The sequence below is a fragment of the Anguilla anguilla genome, chromosome 4, assembly GCF_013347855.1.
Source record: "Anguilla anguilla isolate fAngAng1 chromosome 4, fAngAng1.pri, whole genome shotgun sequence".
Lineage (NCBI taxonomy): Eukaryota > Metazoa > Chordata > Actinopteri > Anguilliformes > Anguillidae > Anguilla > Anguilla anguilla.
Window position 1 is genome coordinate 41,088,851 of NC_049204.1, and position 25,046 is coordinate 41,113,896.

At 41.0% G+C, this 25,046-nt stretch overlaps 1 protein-coding gene across 5 annotated transcripts in view; it reads right to left on the reverse strand.

Annotated features, from left to right (window-relative positions):
• Positions 1-25,046, reverse strand: part of sh3kbp1 (SH3-domain kinase binding protein 1) — a 124,745-nt gene that overhangs the window by 59,751 nt on the left and 39,948 nt on the right. The window contains exon 1 of one of the 5 annotated variants that reach the window (XM_035412890.1): positions 611-760. The exons of the other annotated variants lie outside the window; for them this stretch is intronic. Coding sequence (XP_035268781.1) covers positions 611-637 — 27 coding nt within the window. The 5' untranslated portion in view covers positions 638-760. Of the gene's footprint in view, positions 1-610; positions 761-25,046 lie in introns of those variants that run through there. 5 annotated transcript variants of the gene reach the window in all.

The window sequence follows — 25,046 nt, forward strand, 5'->3', positions numbered from 1 at the left end:
CCACTAAAATACAACAAACAGACAGACACTCTCTCTCTCTATATACATATATATATATATAGGCTAACACACTGATAAACACAGACAAAAACAAACACAGACAGACACACGCGCACAGAAAAACCCAGACACACAGATAAACCCAGGGACCCACACAGATAGACAAACACAGAAAATGCAGACACACACAAATAAACACAAGGACACAAACACACACACATAAACACAGACACAGACAAACACAGACACATGCACACACACACACACACACACACACAGATATATGCATGCACAGACAGAAACAGACACACACAAATAAACACAGGCACACACAGATAAATGCAGAAACACAGATAAACACAGACATGCACAGATAAACACAAACATGCACAGATAACCACAAAGACACAGATAAACACAGAGACAGACAGACAAACACAGACACACAGATAAACACAAACATGCTCAGATAAACACAGACATTCACAGATAAACAGAGAGACACACAGGAAAACACATTCACAGATAAACACAGATAAACACAGACATGTACATATACACACAGATAGTCCGTCAGAGACTGAAAATGTGCAGAGCGGGAATTCCTCACTTTAATAATCAAGTTATCGGACATCATTACTGCCTCGTGACCGCCTGTCAAAGAGCAGATTCCACATTCCAAGCGCAGTATTACTCTTCCCTGGAAACAACTCTATCATTCCCAGACCGCTTTTAGAGAATAAAAGATCCATGTAAGTAGTCTCTCCGTCTGAAATACAGAGCCACATAAACACATTAAAGGACATTTTCAGGGTGTTCAAGACCAGCTTTATATAGTGCGTGATACTGTTTAGAGCAGGGGTCCCAAATCCTGGTCCATGAAAACCGCTGTGTCGTAGCATTTAATTGATCCATCAAAGCAGTTAATCACAAATTAAGCTCAGCACCCCTGGTTTTTCAGGTGGTTGAACTTAAGCACAAAAAACAGAAGACCCTGCGGTTCTGATCACCCTCCACTGGAGGCGGCAGGCAGAACGGCGAGCCTGGATAAGCCAAACTGCTCGTTAACACATTTACTGCAACATAGGCGTGTTTCTGGTGTGAAAGAGCCCATGAGGTTGACCCCAGTTTAGTGCTGGTGCCACAGGTGACGCACAGAAAGTCTCTCTGGCAACCGCTCACGCTGACCTGAGCTAAGCCAGCTCACACCAGGCTGTCTCCTCTCACCTGAACCGAGCTGAATCCCAGCACGAGCCACACAAACGCTGCAGCTCACACAGGCTCCCTGCACAGTCACAGACACACTGCATTCAAGTCCACACCACCCAGGGTGCACTTTCACTTCCAGCAAACATACTTCTGGTCATATAGTGTATCTGGACATCACCTTGGTCTGCAGCTGTTTTTCATGGTTTGGAGTAGGCCCCTTAGCGGCAGTGAAGAGACATCTTAATGCTACAGAATACAATCACATTCTAGACGATTCTGTGCTTCACAAACAGTTTCAGGAAGGCCTTTTCCTGTTTCAGCAAAGCAATGCCCCCGGGCACACAGCAAGGTCTATATAGAAATGATTTTGATGAGAACGGTGCAGATGCACTTGACTGGCCTGCACAGTGCCCTGACCTCTACCCCATCCAACACTTTTGGGATCAATTGGCAAGCCAACTGTGAGCCTGGCCTAATCGCCCCATCTCTTTAATCTAATGCTCTCCTGGCTAAATGGAAGCAAAGTTGTACAGCAATGCTCCATCATCTAGTATAAAGCCTTCCCAGAAGAGTGAAGGTTGTTATAGCAGCAAAATTGGGACCTACATATTAATTCCCATAATTTTGGATGAGCCATTGGATGTCAGGTGTCCACATACTTTTGGCCGTGTAGTGTATATACCACTTAACTGTCTGTCTTTGTCCAGGCATCTGTCTCCTGCTCAACCACGCCCACACGCCTGCCGTCTGTCTCTAATCACAATTCACCTGCTCCTTTTCCCCTGACAACCTGCCACACATGCGTCTCACCTCTAATGTCTCTGTCCCCCACCCGATTGGCTAATATACTGTACACAGGCACAATTGAATGAACAGGCGCAGAGTGTGGCTTGATGGAGGGGAGGAAACAAATGTCATCAAAAAATTCATTTAAAACAAGAGAAGAACATGCATAAGGAGAAGGCACAGCTGGTTCAAAAAAAGCACACGTGCAGAGGATGAAAAAGATACACAATGCTGAGAGATTGAGGGAAGCAAAAGAAAGGGAGAAAGGTATTGGCAGAGCAGGGCTGAAAAAGTATTTTAAGAGCGCATGGGCCAAAACAGTAGAACTAGCACTCTCAACAGAAGAAAAATGCTTTAATAAGAAATAACACTCAACACTAAAAAAAGACGGTGTGAATGCATGTGGCACATGCTCCCGGCCCCTCTCACCAGAGAGGAGGTGCAGATGGAAAGACACAGGGTGTCAAAGACGTAGCTGCAGGAAGCAGAGCACAAGAGATGAGAGACAATGTGAACCTTGGAACTCATTTAAGCTACTTTCTTCAAGCAAAATTAATATCTCACTTACACGGTGACAACTGTCTCAGGCATGGGTAATTCTGCAACTACAATGGCAAAGTCAGGAAGCCACAGGAAGATCTCCATTTATTTATTTATCTCAGTAAGAAATTACTGGCCACTCTCTCTCTCTCTTATATTTTCATGACATAATAGCTGCTACTCTGAATAGGCTTCCTGAAAAGGACACTTTGCTGTGTAAAGGTTGGTTTTAGACAGACGCACACAGGAAGGCAGACAAGACAGGGCAGACACACACACACACACACACACACACACACAAACACACACGCACGCATGCACGCACCCAAGCACACACAGGCAGAGAGATGACAATTGTATGGTAAATTTAGACAAGGGGGTTGGAGGCACCTGTAACCATGCCAGATCTCCTGAGAGTAGCTGGAGCACAGGCACTGGTTCTAATAAAACCTGGGAGGGCAGATGACTGGGATGGCAGGTACGTTATCCGCAGAACCCATACTTATACAGAATCAGGATTCAACGCTTCCAACAAAAATAACTACAATGACCACAAACTCTCACTCCTTAAAACATTAACTTCATAACCAACCTTGTGGAAACACACAGAACTTTGCTCAACCAGACAATAAAGGTCCAAAGTTGGATTATTGTTAAATTGTAATTACCATCATTTTCATATCAAAAATTTGGTATGCAGAAATTTTTAGGAACTGTTTTTGTACAGGGTATGCTTTGTGTATGAGTGTAACTTTGTTTTATTTTATTTTTTACATTGAAAATGTTTTTAATTGAGATTAATTGCACAAAGCAAATATTGCTTTAAATATTAAGAGACAATGTTCTTATGAGATTAAATAGTCATTTTATGCACATTGGTACTGTATGTATTGCTGTGCTGTTGCATTGTTTCTTTTTTATTTTTATTACCTAAAACCATGTATTTACCAAATGTGCAGCAGCTATTTTCACCAGGTGTCTAGAAGAGATTTTTATTTCAATAGGAGTTTCAGACATAAAAGTTATTTAAAAAAGAGACCCACTCAGTCCCAATATCACTGTGACCTGTCAATTGTGTGTGGCCACCCCTATGCTTGCTGACCGTATGTCACAGTTGCCAGGAAACAGATCAGGTGTCACCACCGGGGGCCACATAACAGCAGGTGAGCGGACGAGAGGATGAGCAGGCAACCGCTCATCTCCACAGCAGACTTCCACTTATCCTCCAGGGGGCGACTGTGCATCTGACAATTACTGAGGAGAATGGGGGACACTAACCTTTACAGTGCCTGTCTCTCTGAGTGTAAACATTACTGAATTATACACAGTAGTGTCTAAACAGCCTCTCTCGCTCTTCAAGTATTACAGAATACTACCAATTCGAAATATACACAATCAATCTCTTAACATAAATATTCCTGAATGAGACATTCACACTACCACTCTCTTAACATAAATATTACTGAATGAAACATTTACATTACCACTCTCTTAAAGGGAACCCCGCCTGTTAAGACTTGTAGGCCTTAATACGGTGTAAATGCTTTCAATTAAACATGTCATAAAAACCACATGAAAGATTTATTTTAAAAATAAAAAAAATCATTTGACTCATAGGTCGCCATTGTTATTACCGTCACAATGCACTCTGGGTTGTGATGTCAAATGGTTGCACAGGTCTCGCAGTCTATGGATTCAAGCCAGAGTCGGACATTACTCAGCAGGAAAGCACCGAGGACAACCCTCATCAAATAAATCAAAACGATGAAGATCGGAGGCCAGAGAAAACAAGAGTAGGGCATAAGAGATGGTGCCTGTGCAGTAACTGCTCGCTTATGTCAAGAGAGATGGAAAAGTATTCTGTTGTAAAGAGTTCTGCTTTCTAGCAGCAGCCGTTAAAAGTCACTTGACCATATGGATCAAACTATTGTTTTTGGTGAAACGTGCACATCATCCCCATTAATTTAAATGATGTAATATTATTATTGATCCACGTCGTATGCGCTTAAGTCAGTGATAATACCTCCTTTAAATGCATAGTCCCTAATGATAAAATGTGCTGATACATCATATATTAGATGTTTAGCTATTGAATCCATCCTATTCACAGATATCCCTTGCATCACACCACACTCAAATTCTGTGGCATTGTATTGATATTTTTCACTATTAATAACCACAACTGCTGGACAAAACAACTGAATTTATATTAAAGGCTTGGTTTTTAAAAAATATTTGATGAACTGAAATCTTTTGTGTGGTTTTTACAAGTTGAGGGCATTTACACCATATTAGGCCAAACAAGTCTTAACAGGCAGGGTACCCTTAACATAAATATTTCTGAATTAGACATTTGCACTACCACTCTCTCAACATAAATATTACAGAATTAGACATTTGCACTACCACTCTCTTAACATTAATATTACTGAATTAGACATTTACGCAATCACTTTCTACATGGGAATATTACTGATATTAGACATTTACACAAACTCAAAACTGAAACTTTATTTATTTGTAGAACATCTTTCACACACAGGGCAGCTCATAGTGCACTGCTTGTAGAGTAAATTTACACTATCACTCTCTAAATGTAAATACTACTAAATTAGACATTTACACTACCACTGTGCTAAATTAGCAGTTTACTTGGCTAACAAGCACAAAACCATCCAGAGCCACGGCGCAACTTGGCAAACTATATTTGTTGGTTGATTTTACGCGCTCATAATATATGGCAGTTGGATCCTCAGAATTATGACTGATAGCCAGGTCAATATTTTCACTGGAGAGTTGATACATCCCGCCTTATAACTTCAAAGTCCCAGGTCATTAGTGAATGGTTTAAATGGATTTTGAAAATAGACACTTCCTGCTACAATCATGATAAGGGCAATGACTGTGCTGTGAAGTTTAGGTAGCAAACAACAAGGCTGAATCCTTTTGACGTAAGCTTGTAAGCTTAGGGTTGTAACTAGGTAGCTGATTCTTAGTTGACTTAGTTAATGCACTTGTGTCTTAACTACTGCTTGTATTTTTTGCATAGACTGTGTTGTTGCTGGTTTTGTTTGTGTTAGTGTTAATCAGATTAACCTACAGGGTCCAAGTTAAACTATGCGGTTGTTCTCTCTAGGGTTTTCGACACACTTGTTCCTGGTTGTGGTTATACACTTTGTTGTACGTCTGCCTGTAATGTAATGTAATGTAACGTAATGTAATTTACACAGAAACTGTACGCTCAGATCGCCTAGTTTCACTCACTGTGGCCAAGCGGAATCGATAACGTTTCAGAAAATATATAACTTTAAAAGATTTAATTCAATGTTCTACTGGGACATTTGCCGTTTATTGAGGGTGTGACAGTAAAATTCCGGTGGCGCTGACTATAATCAAATGTTTTTCACATTTACTGTTCGACTGAGCAAGTACCATTCACAGTACATTTTATGGGTTAGTGGTGTCAGATTGTGCTAGCTACTTAACATTAACCTTCAAAGTCAAAGTTTTTATTTGTCAAGTGCACAGTATAACACAAGGTCATTCTGAGCAAAGAAATTCTTATGACATGGCAGGCAGCAACTACGTAGAAGCAGAGCAAAAATATCAAGAAATATCTAAAATATACATAATATTAAACATAATATTAAATATTAGCAGCAGTACCAGCCTGTACAGATGGGGGATATGGACAGTGAGAATTGGAGTATTAAATATTTAAATATAAACATATAAAGTGCAGGAGTGCTGATGAATATGTGCATAAGATTGTGATAATGTACATTGAACGTACATTGAACGTACATAGGAAGTGAAGGAGCATACATTGTATGGCCATACAACCTTGTATGGCGACTTAACATTAACCTTGTACGGCGATCAATAAAGACTAACGGCACAATACCACTTACCTCTTGTCACTTCTACCACCACTGTAATGAACTAAAAAAAGGCCACAAACTACCTTTTCTATGAGAAATGTGTGGTCGAGCTCACACGCATACACTGCTGGCGACATTCTAAAGCTCCGTATTGCCCTCCGTACTATATAGCTAGCTAGCTATGGCACGTCCTCACCCCTGTAAGGTTATTTGTTGTCCTCCCTGTGTCCACACATCTGTATTGGTGGTTGTAGCTGTGTGTCCTTAGCTCCTACTCATGCGTGCAGCATGGCATCCATACGCGCTAACTAGGTTAACTAAAGTAGGCGATCCATACGCACTAACTAGGTTAGCTAAAGTAGGCAAAACGCATGCCATACCACCTGCGCATTCATCCTACTAAACGAAGCACCACCTGCGCATGCGTCCCACAAAACGTCCCCGAAAGGTCGTCCGTGAGTGAGTGAGTGAGCGACCACAATTTGCCATGCATAGCCCACGGCGCCAGTTCCTGTGTGCTGTGGGAAAAAATGAGTTGCCTTATGGGGTGAGCCAGGCACCCCGTTTTGATCAAACAACAAACATAACGGCAAAGAAACAAAAGTGAGGCATGGACATGCCAAAAAACGTATTAAATAGCACTACAGAAGTAGAATAGTGTGCTGTCTCAACGTTGAGAACATAGCTAGTTTACATGTTAAATTATCTTTCTACATTCAATCTGTCATACTGTACTTTCTTGTTAATGTGAGCTCACGGTTCAAACTATTCTTCCATTTGAGTTGCGTGCTCTACCCTCCCTAGTGTTGTCAGTCATGTGACGGGGTGAGGCCTGGGTGAGGTAAATCAAATACACCCACAAAGTATAGGCCAGGGACAAAATAAGAGTGCTGGCCAATCAAATATCAGAAAACATCAGAACCAGAAGAAAAATGGGCCAATGTGTGACACCCATCTGTAAATGCAGCAGTACGTGGGTGTAACAGCCTTGAATGAACTCAATTTATAGAGCAGCAGAAGAAAACCTGTTGCTAACAGTCAATAACACAATCACACACAAAAAATATAAACATAAAATGCATGTAATCACAAAAGTAAGTTCCTGAATAAAATAATCCATGGATACATTTCAATTTTTTCAGAAAGAGATATTTGCACATCAACGCCCTCAGAGGAATATCTGTCAGGAAGCAGACTTCATTCAGCACCGAAATAGCTCAGATTACATACAGGCAAGTTTCCAGTCACTGTCGGAAGAGCTCCTACTGAGGACAACCCAGCTTTCTGCCACAGATCAGCTCATTCCAGCAGACCTGCTCAATCCAACAGATCAGCTCATTCAGACCTGGTCATCTCTTGAACTTGCACCCACACTGTGGCAAGGTGACTCACTGACCTACTGCCAGCTGCTCTGATTCTGCACACACACACACACACACACACACACACACACACACACACACACACACACACACACACACACTCACACTCTCTCTCACACACACACCCACTCATACTCTCACACACAAACACAAACACACACACACTCACGCGCACACACACTCACACACACAAACACACACTCACACACACAAACACAAACACACACGCAAATACAAATACACACATACAGAGACAGAAAGAGACATGCAACACATTTTCCCTTTATAACAGCAGCACTGAATCAGTGTACACCTGTTATATCACACAACAGGAACTACTGTAGCACCCTTCTCCACTTCCCCACCCACAACAGTAAATAATGTCGGAGCCTTCTCCACTGCCCCACCCACAACAGGAAATAATGCAGCACCCTTATCCACTGCCCCACCCACAACAGGAAATACAGTAGCATCCTTCTCCACTGCCCCAACCACAACAGGAAATACTGCAGCACCCTTCTCCACTGCCCCACCACCTACAGGAACTGTAGCACCCTTCTCCACTGCCCCATCAACAACAGGAAATACTGTAGCACCCTTCTCCACTGCCCCACCCACAACAGAAATACTGTAGACCCCTTCTTCACTGCTCCACCAACAGCACAATTTGCCCAGTCAGCCTATACATCAAAGCGGATAACAGCTGATCTAAACGTACAAAGTACAAATATGGTAAATTAGCCATGTAATTTCACGTCAACTTCAAAATTCTGGCGTGTGGTACCTAAATAATGTTAAACATTAGCTAGATAGCAAACTAATCAATGCAATATGACCTGGAAATTACACATATTGCTAGCTGGTTATATTCTATATGTTTAAAAAAAACTTTATCTTTAGGTTTTCTGATAGCTACTTACGCAAGCACATCATGCAGTTCGGCCCAGATGTGGCTCCACCCACTTTTCCACAGTAATACACTGTTTATTTCACTGTGTACTGCAGGTGTCTACTCCAAATCACTGATGTGGCAAATTTATTAGGGATTTGTTCTCCAGCTATACATGTGTGGGTCAACTCATCACATATCATTGAAAGCACAGTAAGTTACAAATGTGCTCTGTGTGTTCGTGGGAGTATCTTATATTGTTTGAGAATGTGTTTTGCATGAACTCTGGATTGTTCACGTGAAAGTTTGGATCAGTATGTGGTGCATGATATAGCGTTGTAAATGTCTGGGCAGATGGGCTCTACTTCAGAGAACGTGAATGTTTGCGTGGGTTTTGATTGAGATTGTCCAGCGAGTGTTAGGTCAGGGGGCTTTGAACGTGTGTTGTGTGAGTGTTTGGCTCAGTCGGGCGTGTGTGTGCGCGTGCTGTGTGTATATAAGTCACTATCACTAGCAGCTGTAATCCTCATCGCCATAGAACGTTCCTCTAGCCGTTTGCACAGTGGCCTCCCCATCACCCAGTTTCCATGGCAACACAATCCGAGGTGCATTCCGGTGCTCTGCACATGGGTTTTAAGCGCAAAGGCCTGACACTGGTGGTCATTTGCACCATCTTCTTCTTTCCTTCTTTCTCTCTCTCTCTCTCTCATTCTCTCTCTCCATCCATTCCTTTCCCCTCCATCTCTCCCTGTATCTCTCCCCCTTCCCATATCCACACAATTCTTTACGTGCCCCTTTCTGAACCCCTACTCCTCACACACACACCCCTCTGTAAGGTCACAGTTAAAGCTGAGATGGAACTGTCAGAAATGGGCTGTCAGCCAAACTTCAATCCACGCCATACAACAGTGTGTTAGCTCTCTGTGCAGCCCAGAACCAGAAAGAGAAGAGCTTATTTCTGCTGGGATTTTAACTGCCAGACTATATCAATCACATGTCCTTTCACTTCCTCTCAACAGACTAATCCAAAACTGATTACAACTAATCCGAAACCACTGACTAAATCCAGAACCAGTCCCCCCTACAGACTGCGAAATCAGAGAAGTTGGTCTGACCCAGTAACCCAATATACCTTCCCAGTGATGGGGAAACACATAATATACTCTTTGAAAATGATGAGTTGTGAGACAGTTATTCCATCAAGCGTTTCAAATCTATAAGAATAGCTTAATACTCAGAAGTAATGAAAAACCTGGGTTCCAGCGAGCTCAGTACAGAAATTAATCTCTATTCCACATCCCTTAAAATCATTTGTCATGACTTCAGTTTCATAACCGACCTCTCTGCACTGAATCAGCCATCTCAGGCATGCAAGCTGCAGTTCCACAGCCGAAACGTACGCATGGACACCACACACGCACAGATACTCATAAATACCTGCTCAGACACACACATGCATGCACACACATACATACCTGCTCAGCCACACACATGCAAGCACACACACAGACTCCCTGAGGCATAAGCATGCATGCATTTGCACACGCACGCACACACATACATACCCTCTCAGGCACACACACGCACCCACACATACATACCTGTTCAGGCACATGCATGCATTCACACACACTCTCCCTGAGGCACAAGCATGCATGCATGTGCACACGCACGCACACACACACACATACATACCCTCTCAGGCACACACATGCACCCACACACATACATCCCTGTTCAGGCACATGCATGCATGTGCACACGCACGTACACACATACATACCCATCCACGCACACGCATGATTGCACACACACACTCCCGGAGGCACAAGCATGCATGCATGTGCACATGCACGCACACACATACATACCCATTCAGGAACATGCATGCATGCACACACATGCATACCTGCACAGGTACATGAATGCTTGCAAACACACACTCCCAGACACACAAGCATGCATGCATGTGCACACACATACATACCCGTTCAGGCACAGGCATGCATGCATGCACACATACATACGTGCTCAGGCACACACATGCAAGTACACACATACACACACACACACCCTGAGGCAGAAGAATATACATGCATACATGCATGTATACTGTACACACACCCTCAGGTACGAGCATATACGCGCACATATGTGCACGCACACATGCAAACACGCACACACACACACGCGCGCGCGCCAGCACTTCCCGTGGACGATATGTCACAGACTTGCATGACTACACATTTGAACTGTTCCATTAATCTTTAATTGCAACTTTTTATAAAGAGATTATTAGAAATGATTATAATTATTAGAAAATGGCATATTGACTAGTCAGTGTATCAAACACTGTTTTTGTTCATTAAGAAATGTTATACAGTGTGAGACCAAAAAATATGAGCAGACTAACATATTTGGTGATCAAACTGTGACAACCCCAGACCATTACACTGGAAACCAACACATACACTTTCACAGACACACACTTCCACAGACGGTGCATTTCACACCTCAACCTCAGTCACATTGCTGAAAAGGACAGAAATAAGACCTAACTGCAGATACAGTGCAGAAGTTTAGTCAGGATAATGTAAAGATAAATGACCATATAGCAAATTAGATCAAACTTTTTAAAAACCATATAGATCAGGAAATCATTAATTCTCAATAATCATTGACTCTCACTCTCACTCATACTGCATACGCATACTGACAGAGAAAAGAGGAGAGGAAAAAGGTGGGGAAGGAGGAGAGGAGAGGTTATGTAAATTGAAGGAGCGAAGGAGCACATGTAGAGTGGTTAGTAACATGACCCAAAATCACAGCAGTGCTTGTAAAATGAGAAACAGGCCCCCTTCCCCCTGCCTTTGAGACAGAAAACAGTCTCTATAAAACCGGCAAACGCAACATACAGGAAACACCTGTGTTTCCTGTATGTTTTGTTTGCACACAACACACAAACACAAATTTGGCAGCTTGATAAATGTTTGGTTTCTACAAATGGAGCAACAGAACAAACAATGTGTTCATTAAATAGTTAGTACTGCAGGAATGCACTTCAGCTGCATCTGCTAATAAACTCATTGAAAGTGTCCACCAGGCATGCATGCATCCATCTGAAGTGTGCGTGCCAAACTTTGATTGCTTATTCGTTGCTTTTCAGAAAGCTACAAAACACGAAATGACTGATAAGCTTAAATTAGACGTAAGATAAAACATGGCGAAGTAATGTAAACCACTGGTACATTACTACTGACGCTGCTCTCAATGTAAACTACATATAGACGAACCAGGTGATGACAGTAACCAGTTCCGGCCAGTTTTCCTGTGTACCACTACACATTGAAGTTGAAAGTTGATTTTTTAAAATGTATTTATTTATTTATGCTTTTTTCATTCATTTATCCACTTGTATATTAGCATACAGACAGATTATAAAATCTAAGTATTCTCCTAGACATTTAGTAAAATCCTGCTCTCTCAATATTTTAAAGCACTATGACATCTCTCTCTAGAGAAAAAACTGAAAAAATGTTGCCACCCTTTCATTGAACTTTACAGCTAATTATCAAGCTGAGTTAGCACTGGCTTCATGGTTGAGATGCCATTTTTATACATTTCCTCAGGTCTTCACTTGTCTGTCATCTCAACAGTGGAGTCAGTGCTACCTCAGTTTGATAATTAGCTTTAAAGAACAATGAAAGGGTGGCAACATTTTTGTTGTCATCCTCAAACTTGAGGCTGGCAGTACAAGCCACAAGGCACCCATAGTAAACTCAGAATCGAGTGCTTCGTTACAGCTCAATATCTACAGAAGAGCAGCCGTATTTCAGCAGGGTGAAATTTTGCCCACTCTACAGCCCTCTGAGAACACAAGCCTTTAGTCAAGGTAAATCACGGCAGAGCTAGTTTCCCAAAGAGCAGTAACGTGTCCAAATATGTATTTAAAGTATAGTCACATGAAGCCAAATATGTATGGAAAGTATAGTCACTCGACTTAAGTAACTGGTACCACTGAGCACTGTGTGCAGAGCATATTCACCCAATACAGTGTATGATGTGGTGTTCGACACGGATGGCCGAAGCACAGTATAACTCCCTGTCCTGCACTGCACAGCCTCTCGTGTCAGCAGGTCTCTCTGCGCTGTGTTTAGACGGAGGCACAGATGACACCCATCTGCTTAGATCTGGATCCGACCGAGTGGCTGCCACGGGTTCACTCCAGGCAGCCCAAACAGGAAATGGTGTGCTTTTTTAAAAATGTATTTAGCTTTTCAGTTTAAACAAGCCAATACAGCATGTCCTGAGTTTGCACAGTCAAGATTCATAGTCATGAAAAACCGGGTTAAAGGCAAAGGAAAGTAGCTGCTGGATTCTGCCTCCTGGGAGAGTTTTACTAGTTATCCTTACGCCCCCCTTAACCCCCCTTCCTCCTCCTCATTACTATTAGATATAACACCCCAATATTTCTGGTAGAACACCCCAGGTAATATGCCACTTTTAGATCGTCTAATTTAAATATCTGACTCTCGATCACAAAGGAGAACAGGGCAGTTTCCCCCTCCAAAGAGAGAACTTGTATCCGGTTACTACGTGCTGCAGATTTCACTGCGGTCATGGTGAACATTTCTGACTACAATGACTGTTTTCAGTTCAGCAGTGGCATCTCATAGGCTCTCACACACACACTTGCATAGCTCTAGATCTGTGTCTGCAGGCCTCTGTAAATACCAGGGCCATGTCAGGCAATGATGTTAAATAGGAGAGAAAAGAAAGAGGATTTACTGCATTTTCTTCATGGTCTGGAACTCAGGTGACTCACTACCAGATTGACCGTTACCCAGCTTTGAGACAGAAAGCTGTCAGTGCTCAACTGTGTGAGTAACTGATGTTGTTTTCAGCTACTTCAGCACAGTCAACAATAAGGTACCTTGAAAATTAATTAATACCTTCAATTTACAGGGAAAGAGAAACGAATACAGTGACTGTGTGTGTGTGTGCGTGCGTGCGTACAGTTAAGGCCAAAAGTTTACATACACCTATTCACTCAAACTCAATTTTTCATAACTCCACACATTTCATGTTACCATACTGTCACACTCCAAGCGTGACACCCCTGGGAGGAGAGATGCGGCAGTAGCAGGGAACATCGTTTCTGTCGCATGGAGAGAGACAGTGCAGACCCACAAACATTAAATAAAATAAACGGACCACTTCACCCTTCTCCCTCACAGGTTCCAGGCAAAAACAATAAACTAAAACTGCAAGCTAAAATAACAAAGACAAAAGAAAGTAAAAACAGAGCAGCAACTTTTCAGTTCCCTGTTCTGTAGCTGACCCGCCTTCCTGGCCAGGTCCAGCTCTTCCAGCATCCCAGCTGAGGATTGCTTTCTTCTTGACTTTTGTGCTCAAAATAAAATGAAACGAAAATCATAACTGTGTTAGCTCCCGGTCTCGGCCCCAAACTGTGGAGAACAGCACCCCTTTAAGCACCTGGGCTGATTAGCTAACGCAGCCCAGGTGTGTGTGCTCTCTCCACGAGCCGGCGCAGCTGAGACCAATCCGCCTCTCCGGCAGATCAAATGCCACACATACATTAACTGTGTTAATTCAATTAGGGTATATACTTCATTTCTATTAGAGGTCATTTAAAAATAATATCTAAGAGACAGATTTATTTCAGCTTTTATGTACTATATCAGATTTCCAGTGGGTCAAAAGTTTACATACACTTTGTTAGTATTTGGTGGCATTGCCTTTCAATTGCTTAACTTGAATCAAAAACTTGGGGTAGCTTTTCACATGCTTCCCACAATACTTTTTTGCCCATTCTTCCTAACAGAACTGGTGCAACTCAGTCAGGCTTGTGGGCCTCCTTGCTCGGACACGCTTTTTCAGCCCAGTACACAAATTTTCTATGGGATTCAGGTCAGGGCTTTGTGATGGCCACTCCAGTACTTTCACTTTGTTGTCTTTAAGCCGTTTTGTTGCAACTTTGGAGGTATGCTTAGGATCATTGTCCTGCTGGAAGACCCATTTGCGTCCAAGTTTTAACTTTCTAGCTGATGTCTTGAGGTGTTGCTTCAGTATTTCTAGATAATCCTTCTTCCTCATGATCCCATCTATTTTCTGAAGTGCACCAGTCCATTTTCCAGCAAAACACCCCCACAACATGATGCTGCCACCCCCATGCTTCACAGTTGGGATGGTGTCTTCGGATTAAAAGCCTCACCCCTTTTTCCTCCATACATAGCGCTGATTATTATGGCCAAACAGTTCAATTTTTGTTTAATCTGACCAGAGAACACTCCTCCAAAAGGCTAGGTCTTCATCCTGATGATCACCTGCAAACTTCATTCTGGCTTTTTTATGATGGTCTTAGAGTAGGGGCTTCTTCCTTGCGCAACAGCCTTTTAGGCCATGGCAATGAAGGATTCTCTTAATGGCTGATGGATATACTTTGGTACCCGATGCCTCCAACTCCTTCACCAGTTCATTTGTTGTTGGGGTTCAGTTGAGCCTTTCGGACCAAAGTTCATTCAGCCCCGGGAGTTAATTTGTGCCTCCTTCCTGAACGATGCAGTGTCTGTGTGGTCCCAAATTTTTATATTTGTACAGATGCGTGTGGTACCTTAAATTGTTAGGAAATAAGGAGGAACTGGACTTGTGGAGGTCCACAATTTTTTCTTAGCTGAGATGCTTGGAGTTTCCCATGGTATCAATGGCAAAAAGGCAGTGGCTCTAAAGGTGGGCCTTAAATACAGCCACAGGTGCCAATTAATGCCAAATTAACTTCTAATTATGACAATTGGCCAATCAGAAGCCTCTAAAAAGTCATTACATCAATTTCTGGAATCTTCCAAACTGTTTAAAGGCAAGACAGTCAACTTGGTGTATGTATACCTTTGACCCCCTGGAATTCTGATAGAGTGAATTAAAGCTGAAATAAATTTGTCTCTTAGCTATACTTGTGAAATTATCTCTTATGGAAATAAAGTAGGTACACTAATTGACTTAACACAGGAAATGTATGGTAACATGAAATGTGCACATGAGTTGCGAAAAACTGAGTTTGAATATCTTTAGCCTATGTATGTAAACTTTTGCCGTCAACTGTACATTTGCCATGGACAACTATCGGGCAGGGAAAAGCTGTAGACAGTAATATATTTCATTTCATGTGAAGGCGGATGACCCTCAACTCAAGGTCTCACTAACACAAAAACATACATTCTGAAAATGGGATCACCTTCCAATCCAGATCACTCTCACACACTTAGGTCCAGGTAATTGTAAGATTTCATTCTGCATTCCACGTAGGCCTACTTTGGACACAACTAGCTGGGTTTTAAATTAGTGAAAAATCTGTCAGAGTAACACTAATGTATGTTTGTGTCAGAGTGTGTGTGTGTGTGTGTGTGTGCGCATTAACCTTTGATCTCTAACTAATCTATTTTTTCTATTTTCTCACTTCCTGTTCCTCCTCTAGCACTGTCACTCTCTGCGTATCACTTCCTGTGCTGAGGGGGAAGTGGTAGTGGTTCTTCCTCTCCTGCTCTTTCTGTAGATATTTTATCAGGAATACGTTTCACACATGTCAGATGTATGCATTATGCTGAAATATACAGGAATTGTTACAGGTTCACAGTGGGGCTAGTTTGAATAGAGCCTGAACACATGGCACAAAGCATGATAAGTCTCACGCCACGTTCACACCTAAACAATCAGCCTAATGATGGTGCTATGTTCACACCTTAATAACCAGCCTAGCAATGATGCTGTGCTCAAAACATAAAGATCTGCCTAATGATGGCGCTGTGTTCACAACTCAATAACCAGTCTAATGATGATGCTGTGCTCAAAACTTGATAATCAGACAAGCAATGGTGCCATGTTCACACCTTGATAATCAGCCTAGCAATGGCATAGTGCTCACAATTCGACAAGCACAGACCGTGCTCAGACACCACATTCACAGACTGATGATAAACCTAGCAACACCCTCCATGTTTAATGTTGGATATCTAGTTTTTAGATTATCCTCTCTGAGAATGAGATAATATAATCTGATCTGGAAAACTGGCTCGGAGTGTCAATTGGGGTTGAGCAACGTGCTGTTTGATCATTGGAATGCTCTCTCTCCATCAGTCTCCCCTCAGCTCCACAAACATCAAAGGACACATTGTATCCTAATTGAAATCTACATTTTTAGAAGCAGATCCACTTTCAAGCAGAAACTGGCGTGTTGCGATTTAGTTTTGTTACATTTTTTAAAGTACTTTGTCTAAAGGTGAAGATTACAACTGGTTGGATTTAACAATTATTTGTCAACAAATGTCAACTTTGTAGTTAGAAGGAGAAGTAAACTTCTGTGTACCTCAAATGTGACAAAATTAAATAAACTGATAATGACATAAATAAGCAATGAAATAGATAATGAAATAAATAAGCAAATAAATAATATCTATTCATTTTATGACCTATATTTTTTTCAATGCATATTTATTTCAAAATGACTGAGCCTGTGAGCATTTTATTCTCATCACTATACACATAATACCCCATAATGACAAAGCAAAAACAGGTTTGTAGAAGGAGTGGCTTTGGGACAAGTCTGTGAATGTCCTTGAGTGGCCCAGCCAGAGACTTGAACACGATCGAACATCTCTGGAGAGATCTGAAAATAGATGTGCAGCAACGCTCCCCATCCAACCTGACAGCGCTTGGGAGGATCTACAGAGAAGAATGGGAGAAATACCCCAAATGCAGCTGTGCCAAGCTTGTAATGTCATACCCAAAAAGACCCAAGGCTGTAGTCGCTGACAAAGGTGCCTCAACAAAGTACTGAGTAAAGGGTCTGAATACTTATGTAAATGTACATGACACGCCAGTGTGACACGCCTGGGAGAGAGATGCGGCAATGCCGGGGAACACCGTTGTCTGTCGCATGGAGAGAGAGAGCGCACCCACATAAACACGAAATAAAATAAACGGACACCTTCACCCTTCCCCCTCACAGGTTCAGGGCAAAAACAATAAACTAAAACAACAAGCTAAAATAACAATGACAAAAAAAGTAAAACAGAGTGACAACTATTTTGGTTCCCTGCCCTGTTGCTGAACTGCTTTCCAGCAGACCATCTCCTCTGACTTTTCAGTGGGGGTTCACTGTTCTCCGTCTTAAAAGAAATGAAACTGAAATTAAACGCAACTCAAATAAAGAAACTCGCTCTCGTGTGAGCTCCCGGTCTCGTCCCCAACTGTGGAGAGCAGTACACCTTTAAGCACCCGGGCTAATTAGCTAACGCAGCCCAGGTGGGCGTGCTCTCTCCACCAGCCAGCACAGCCGAGACCAAACTGCCTCTCCGGCGGACCAAATGCCACAATATGATATTTCAGTAAAAAAAATAAAATAAAATAAAAAATTTACAAAAATGACTAAAAAACCTGTTTTCGCTTTGTCATTATACGGTATTGTGTTTAGATTGATGAGAATATAAATTAACTGAATCCATTTTATAATAAGGCTGTAACCTAACAAAATGTGCAAAAGGGGAAGGGGTCTGAATACTTTCTGAAGGCACTGTATACCACGTCATTCTACTATCAATATCTGGCACTAAATATGAAATAAATATACAACCTTACCATTAGTTTTATGCGTAGACATGTCCGTTTCAAGGTCATACATTGTCTTGGACAATTCGTTTGTAAAATATACACTCATTTGTGAGACCTAGGTGCCTTCCAAAATAGCTGTGCATAATACGACACATGCTGTTTACGGTGTTGTCGCGCTTTGTTGTACAATCTGGCTTGATTCACAATTAATCTATCCAATAGGTGACAGTATAAGCTTTCTAACGATGTATAACATGTCTAATTTTACTTTTGGAATAGTGTTTTATAAACCTGCGTAATTGAAAGTTGTGAATCATCATCGCCGCCTTACGCATTCACTCTCTGGCAGCAGTAAAAGACACTGCACCCTGCAAAACATTATCGATCAGTTTTGTCTTATTTAGTAAAACAGTATTATTATTGAGGACTTAGCAAAGCCATATGTTTGCTAATAGACGAAGCTGACAGTTTTCAGGAGTAAGACAGAAGAGCAGAATGGCAGCATTGATTGTATCTATCTACTGAACACAGATATAATTTCATCATCGCTATGTAAGTATTACTGCTTAAAATATTTCGGTTATATACGTTATTTTTTTAATTGAGTGACTTTAAATAGGTTAGTGGTATTTTATAATCAGTATACACTGCCTGGCTAAAAAAAAGCCGCCGTGTGGATTTTTTTGGACAGTGCCTACTGTGCAAGCCTCTGGAGGCAGTGTCATGATCTGGGGTTACTTCAATTGGTCAGGTCTAGGTTCAGCAACGTTATGCGGCAATAAAATGAAGTAAGCTGAGTACCTGAACATACTGAATGACCAGGTTATCCCATCAATGGATTTTTTCTTCCCTGATGGCACATGCATATTCCAGGACGACAATGCCAAGATTCATTGGGCTCAAATTGTGAAAGAGTGGTTCTGGGAGCATGAGGAATCATTTTCACACATGAATTGGCCACCAGAGTCCTGACCTTAACCTCATTGAAAGTCTTTGGGATGTGCTGAAGAAGACTTTATGGAGTGGTTTGACTCTTTTGTCATCAGTACAAGATCTCGGCCAAAAATGAATGCAATTCTGGACGGAAATAAATGTTGTGACGTTGCATAAGGTTGTCGAAACAATGCCATGACGAATGCGCGCAGTAATCAAAGCTAAAGGCGGTCCAACGAAATATTAGAGTGTGCGACATTTTTTTGGCCAGGCAGTGTATTTCAAACTGTAATGTAAGCGTTAATTGTTAGCTTCAGTAGGGTTTGTGTTTCATGCACCAGACGTGATGTGAGCTGGTACATTGCCAAAACGTGGTGGACGGAATGTTTCATCTTAAACCTTCTAAAGGGCACATTTATATGCTTTATAATGGACAAAAAACATTTTATTCATTTCTGGAGAGATTTTGGATATATTTCTGAACCCCTAAATATTTTAGACCACTGTACTGATGGAAAGCATGTAATTCCCACTTGAAAATAATACAAAAGTTTCTTTAGTCAAAACAGTTGATTTGTAGTGAAATACATGATTGTGTTGTGATTTACAGCAATGCATAATTTCAACATTTTGGATAGATTTTGAGACGTTGCTTACTTTTTGCTTCATAGAGCTTTAGTAGTTCTGCATATCCTACCTTAGATTTTATGCACTTGTGGTAAAGGAGTTTCTGATCCAGGACATAATAGTATAGTTTATAGGAGAGCTCTCAGTATTTCATTGCAAACTAAAAAAAGATCAAATTCATTTTTTTCCCTAAACAATTGCATTTGGGGCAATTTCTTCCTACATTATGAATATAATCTAAGTTAGTATTGTAAATGGTACAAATGCCCTGCTTCATTTAAGCCATTTTTCAAGTCAATGTGATGCTCACATCTGGTGTTATAAAGCTTTAAATAGGGTAGCCCCTAAATGGACAAGGATTGGCCAGATTTGTGTGGGTTAAAGGAGTAACATGGTGGTTGAATGTGTTACTTGCCAGTTGTCTTTAGGCAAAAACAAAACAAATGTGCATAATTTTTTTTTTTTATTCAGTCATTTAAATGTATTTTAAAATGTATTTTTCTAAGCCTAAATTTCCCACTATAACAGTTCACCCAAACTGTCTGGGTGTGGTAATGAGAACTGTCAGTTAGCTATGATTGACAGACCGTGCCCCGTTACCATAGCTACCTCCATGATACACGCTCATCTTGGGAGACTGAATTTTCACAAGCTAGCTAACTTAGTATATCAAGTATCGATAGCTAAGGACGTTGACTTGTATCAAATAATAATTTTTGCTAGCTAGCTAGCCAAGTTAAGATAAAACCACAACTATAACATCCTTATGAAAGCAAACTAGCTAACGTTATCGATAACATTACAGTATGAAAGCAAACATTACATTACAGGCATTTGGCAGACGCTCTTATCCAGAGGGACGTACAACAAAGTGTATAACCATAACCAGGAACAAGTATGACGAAACCCCTAGAAAGAAGTACCGATCCAAGTGCAGGGAACAACCACGTAGTTCAACTTGGACCCTGAAGGTTAAACTGATTAACACTAACACAACGAGAACGGCAACAACGCAGTCTATGGAAAAAATACAAGCAGTAGTTAAGACAGTTAATGCACCTAAGTCACCTACGAAACAGCTGCCTAGTTACAACCCTAAGCTTACAGTCATTTACAGGGGGGTAGGGAGGGATGGGGAGAGGTGCAGCCTGAAGAGGTGAGTCTTCAGTCGTCGTTTGAAATGGGTCAGTGTCTCAGCTGTTCTGACCTCCACGGGGGGGTCATTCCACCATCGTGGGGCCAGAACAGACAGGAGACGTGTTCTGGAAGTGCAGATACGTAGGAAACTACATAGCTAGCTAACATTAGCTAGCTAACTATAAATGAATATAACCAACCAGAGGTAGTCTAATAGTCCTTAAAAGCCACTCTAATAAGTGAACCTAACGTTAGTCAAATAAGCCAGCGGCACAAACTATGGGTCACAAGTTATCCATGGGTCCCCAAATATGATTTAGAATGAGCTATCACGGCAATCTGACTGACAGTAGGGAGGGCAAAACGGAGCTTTAGAATGTTGCCAGCAGTGTATGCATGTGAGCTCGACAATACATTTCTCACAGAAAAGGTAGTTTGTCACCTTTTTTTAGTTCATTACAGTGGTGATAGAAGTGACAATAATTAAGTGGTGCTGTGCTGTTAGCCTTTACTGATCGCCGTACAAGGTTAATGTGAAGTAGCTAGCACAATCGGACAGCACTAACCCATAAAAATGTACTTTGAATGACACTTGCTCAATCGAACGGTAAATCTGAAAAACATTTGATTATAGTCAGTGGCACCGAAATTTTCTTTCACACCCTCAATAAACGGCAAAAGTCCCAGTAGGGGATTGAATTGAATTGAATTAAACCTTTTAAAGTTATATCTTTTCTGAAACGTTATCGATTCCGCTTGGCCACAGTGAGTACCGTGAGCTACCTAAACTTCACAGCACACTTGTAGCAGGACGGTGTCCCATAGACAGATATACATGTCTATGGTGTGTCCAGTCAGATTTCTTTACGGGGCGTGGAAAGGGGAGTGCTTACTGAGTCGATAACATTCGCAACCAATTGAAAATAGGATGTTAAATTTAAAACGCATATTTCTCCAAAAATAAAGAATGGACATATTTAATACTTTTCTCATCGTGTTTCTTCAATGCCTCTTGTGCAAATAGCACATAAAACCGAGAAAGTGTGAAAACCACCATGTTACTCCTTTAACAACCAGGTTTTAAAATAATCGGTATTGGCCCTGAAAAAACCATATCGGTCAACCCCTAGTATTTTGCATTCTATGAATACAGCTATGACTTTAGAAAAGTGCATCTTGTATTACACTACAAATTAGTACTTTCTATTATTCTTATCAGTAGTGCTGTGCCATACTCATCTTCCGAATTTGGAAAATGATTAGTCAAGTTACTCACATATATAAAGTTATTTAAGTTGCAAAAGTTTATTTTTCCACTGTCTGATATTGTCCTGTGCTATGGAGAACACTGAACTAAATTTAGTACACTTGAAAATGTGCAAACCAAACATGGTTTTTCAAATGAAAACGCAGGTGTTTTAGGGGTGGTCTAACCAATCATTTGTGTCCATGAGGGCCACGCGGTCCATGAAAAAATAATTTTCAGGGGTATAAACCTCCTACATCTATTCACTATACTGAGAGCAATGCCGTCTTTACTGAGATAAGGTGCCAGATGAGGGTTTCCAATTGAAATGTTTGAATTGCATGTGCCCCTGGGTGACTATTTTTTGTGCATACATTATAGCTAATTAACTGTATGCTTTACTTTACATTCTTTTATGTATTTATACATAAAAGAGCATTCTTTTCTAAACTTCATCAAGGGTGTCAGTCATTCTAGGCCTAAAATAAAGCATATAATATTTGATTGTGTTATATAATAAGAGGAAGAAAGTGAATTTTCCATTTGACCAATGTACTGTACATCCATCACCAGTCAAAGAATCTCGAGTCCTGGCAACTGAGCTAAGCTTACGCCTGCGGGAAAGAAGGAAAGGAGGAAGGAAGTGTGGGGTACACTGAACATATAAGAGAGCTGAAGAGCTTTCAGTGTCAACTCAGCTCAGGAGTCAGACTCACAGAATCCTAATCAGCTACCAGACCAGAGAGCTGATTTTGAGTATATAATTACAGAATTACTGTTAGTCACTCTGACAGAGGCACTCACCAGTACCCCATTCAGTTCCATCCAGACTAGATACTGAAAGCTCTCTTATTCCTGAAATAAGGAAGCAATTGAACACACCTGACTAATCAGAAATACCTGTGATGCCATCTGTCCCATAAATGAAGGGGCCTTGAAATTGGAAGGGGGAGCATGTTTAAAAAGTTCTGTCATTTCTACATGGTGAGATCAAAATGTATTGGGATGGCAGGTCTGTCATCCCGCCAAGTTACACACTGGTGGGGCGGCATGCTCCATGCCTATACAGCATGGAGTTTTGCACTTTTCAGGGTCCCCACCAGAAATAACCACAATACCCACAGACTCTCAGCCCTTATAAACATAAATTTGTGTACCTTCTGAAGTTGTACAGAATTCAGTACAACTTCACACACCCACACAAATAAAGCCCCAAACTTAGAGGATTTTGCGTTTATTCCTTCTTCTTTTTCTCACCTGATTACACCATCATAAATGCTCCAAGCCCACAGAGAATACATCTCCCCGTTGGGCATTTACGTACATATTAAGTAATTAAAATATCAGATACACAAAAATATGCAAGTGCAGACGTTTAAAAGAACTAAATTGCAGCTCTTGTGTATAGTTAACTCATACCTTATCTCACCGGGTAGCGCGTTTGCCTTTGGAGCTTCTTGGACAACTGACAGATCCGGGTTCAAGTCCCCCCTTAGACTCACATGAACCTCTAAATAATTACACTGGATTGTTGGCTAATAAAAAAATTAGAAATATTGCTTTTGCATCAGTGAAATCTTTGCGGGAAACTCATTTATATTTCTCAAATCCAAATGCAATACACCCGCACCTTAGACACTTCCATTTTCGCTGTTTTGACGAAGTTTAATGTTAGCTACCTTGCTAACGTGAGGACAGGCTGAGTGTATAACATTACTACAGACGGCTCAAAAAAAAATCAGCGTTGCACTTCGGTCCGGTAGGTAACGTTACCGGTAGTATAGAAACTGGTGCAAGATAATGACTTCTTCACAGCAAGTATATCCATTTTCTTTAGGTCCCATTGTGCCTGTACTGGTGACTACTTTTTAACTAGCCTACTGTAGCTATACCCTGCACTGCCACATTTCTAAATGCTCTGTATTATCCTCTACTGACATACAATTATCCTCTACTGACAATTAGTAGGTCTGTCTTGTACAACAGCCCATTAAAAACACGTACATTTAAAATATGACTTACACTTTCATATATGTGTCATTCATGTTCAAAATTATTGAATTCCTGTGTGAAATTGTTGAATTCCTACCTGTTTCTTTCAACTAGAATGTGTGTTTGCGTGCATTTATGTGTACATGTCTCTCATAGCCTACATTGATATGAATTGCTATTATCACTTACTCATAATGAACACACTACAAAAACATGATATTTGATGAAAAACACATTTTCAACATACAAAAATGCCAAGATACTCATACATACAAAGCACTGTCTATCAGTAATTAATTCAAATCTAGCCATGCCATTAAAAGTATTGATATTAAAACTGTGCCATGTTACATGAAACAATATCTATAGGCTATCTTAGCTCACACAAATTAAACAAGCTGTATTACAAAGCAATGCTACCCAATGTTTCCTACATTGTTTCAAGTAACTTGAAGTTCCTCATCCAGGACTACATCCAGTTTTTTAGCAGAGTCAGAGGCAATCACTGTAATACCATCAACAGTGTTGGAGAACTCTCATAGTAGGGAGGTCTTGTAAGGGATGAAGAGCAGTTCTGTCTTGTCAAGAAATACTTATGCATTTTTTACAATCCATTTACAGTACAGCCAAATATATACCAAATTACCCTATTTAAAAAGTTTCAGTTTAACCACATGTGAATTGTTTGATTACAGATCTGTGGAGTACAGAGCCAAATCAAGAAAAAAGATCTTTGTCATAAACGTTATGGAGCTCACTGTACATTTCTTCTTATGTTCTATGTTAAAATGCAGTTTCCT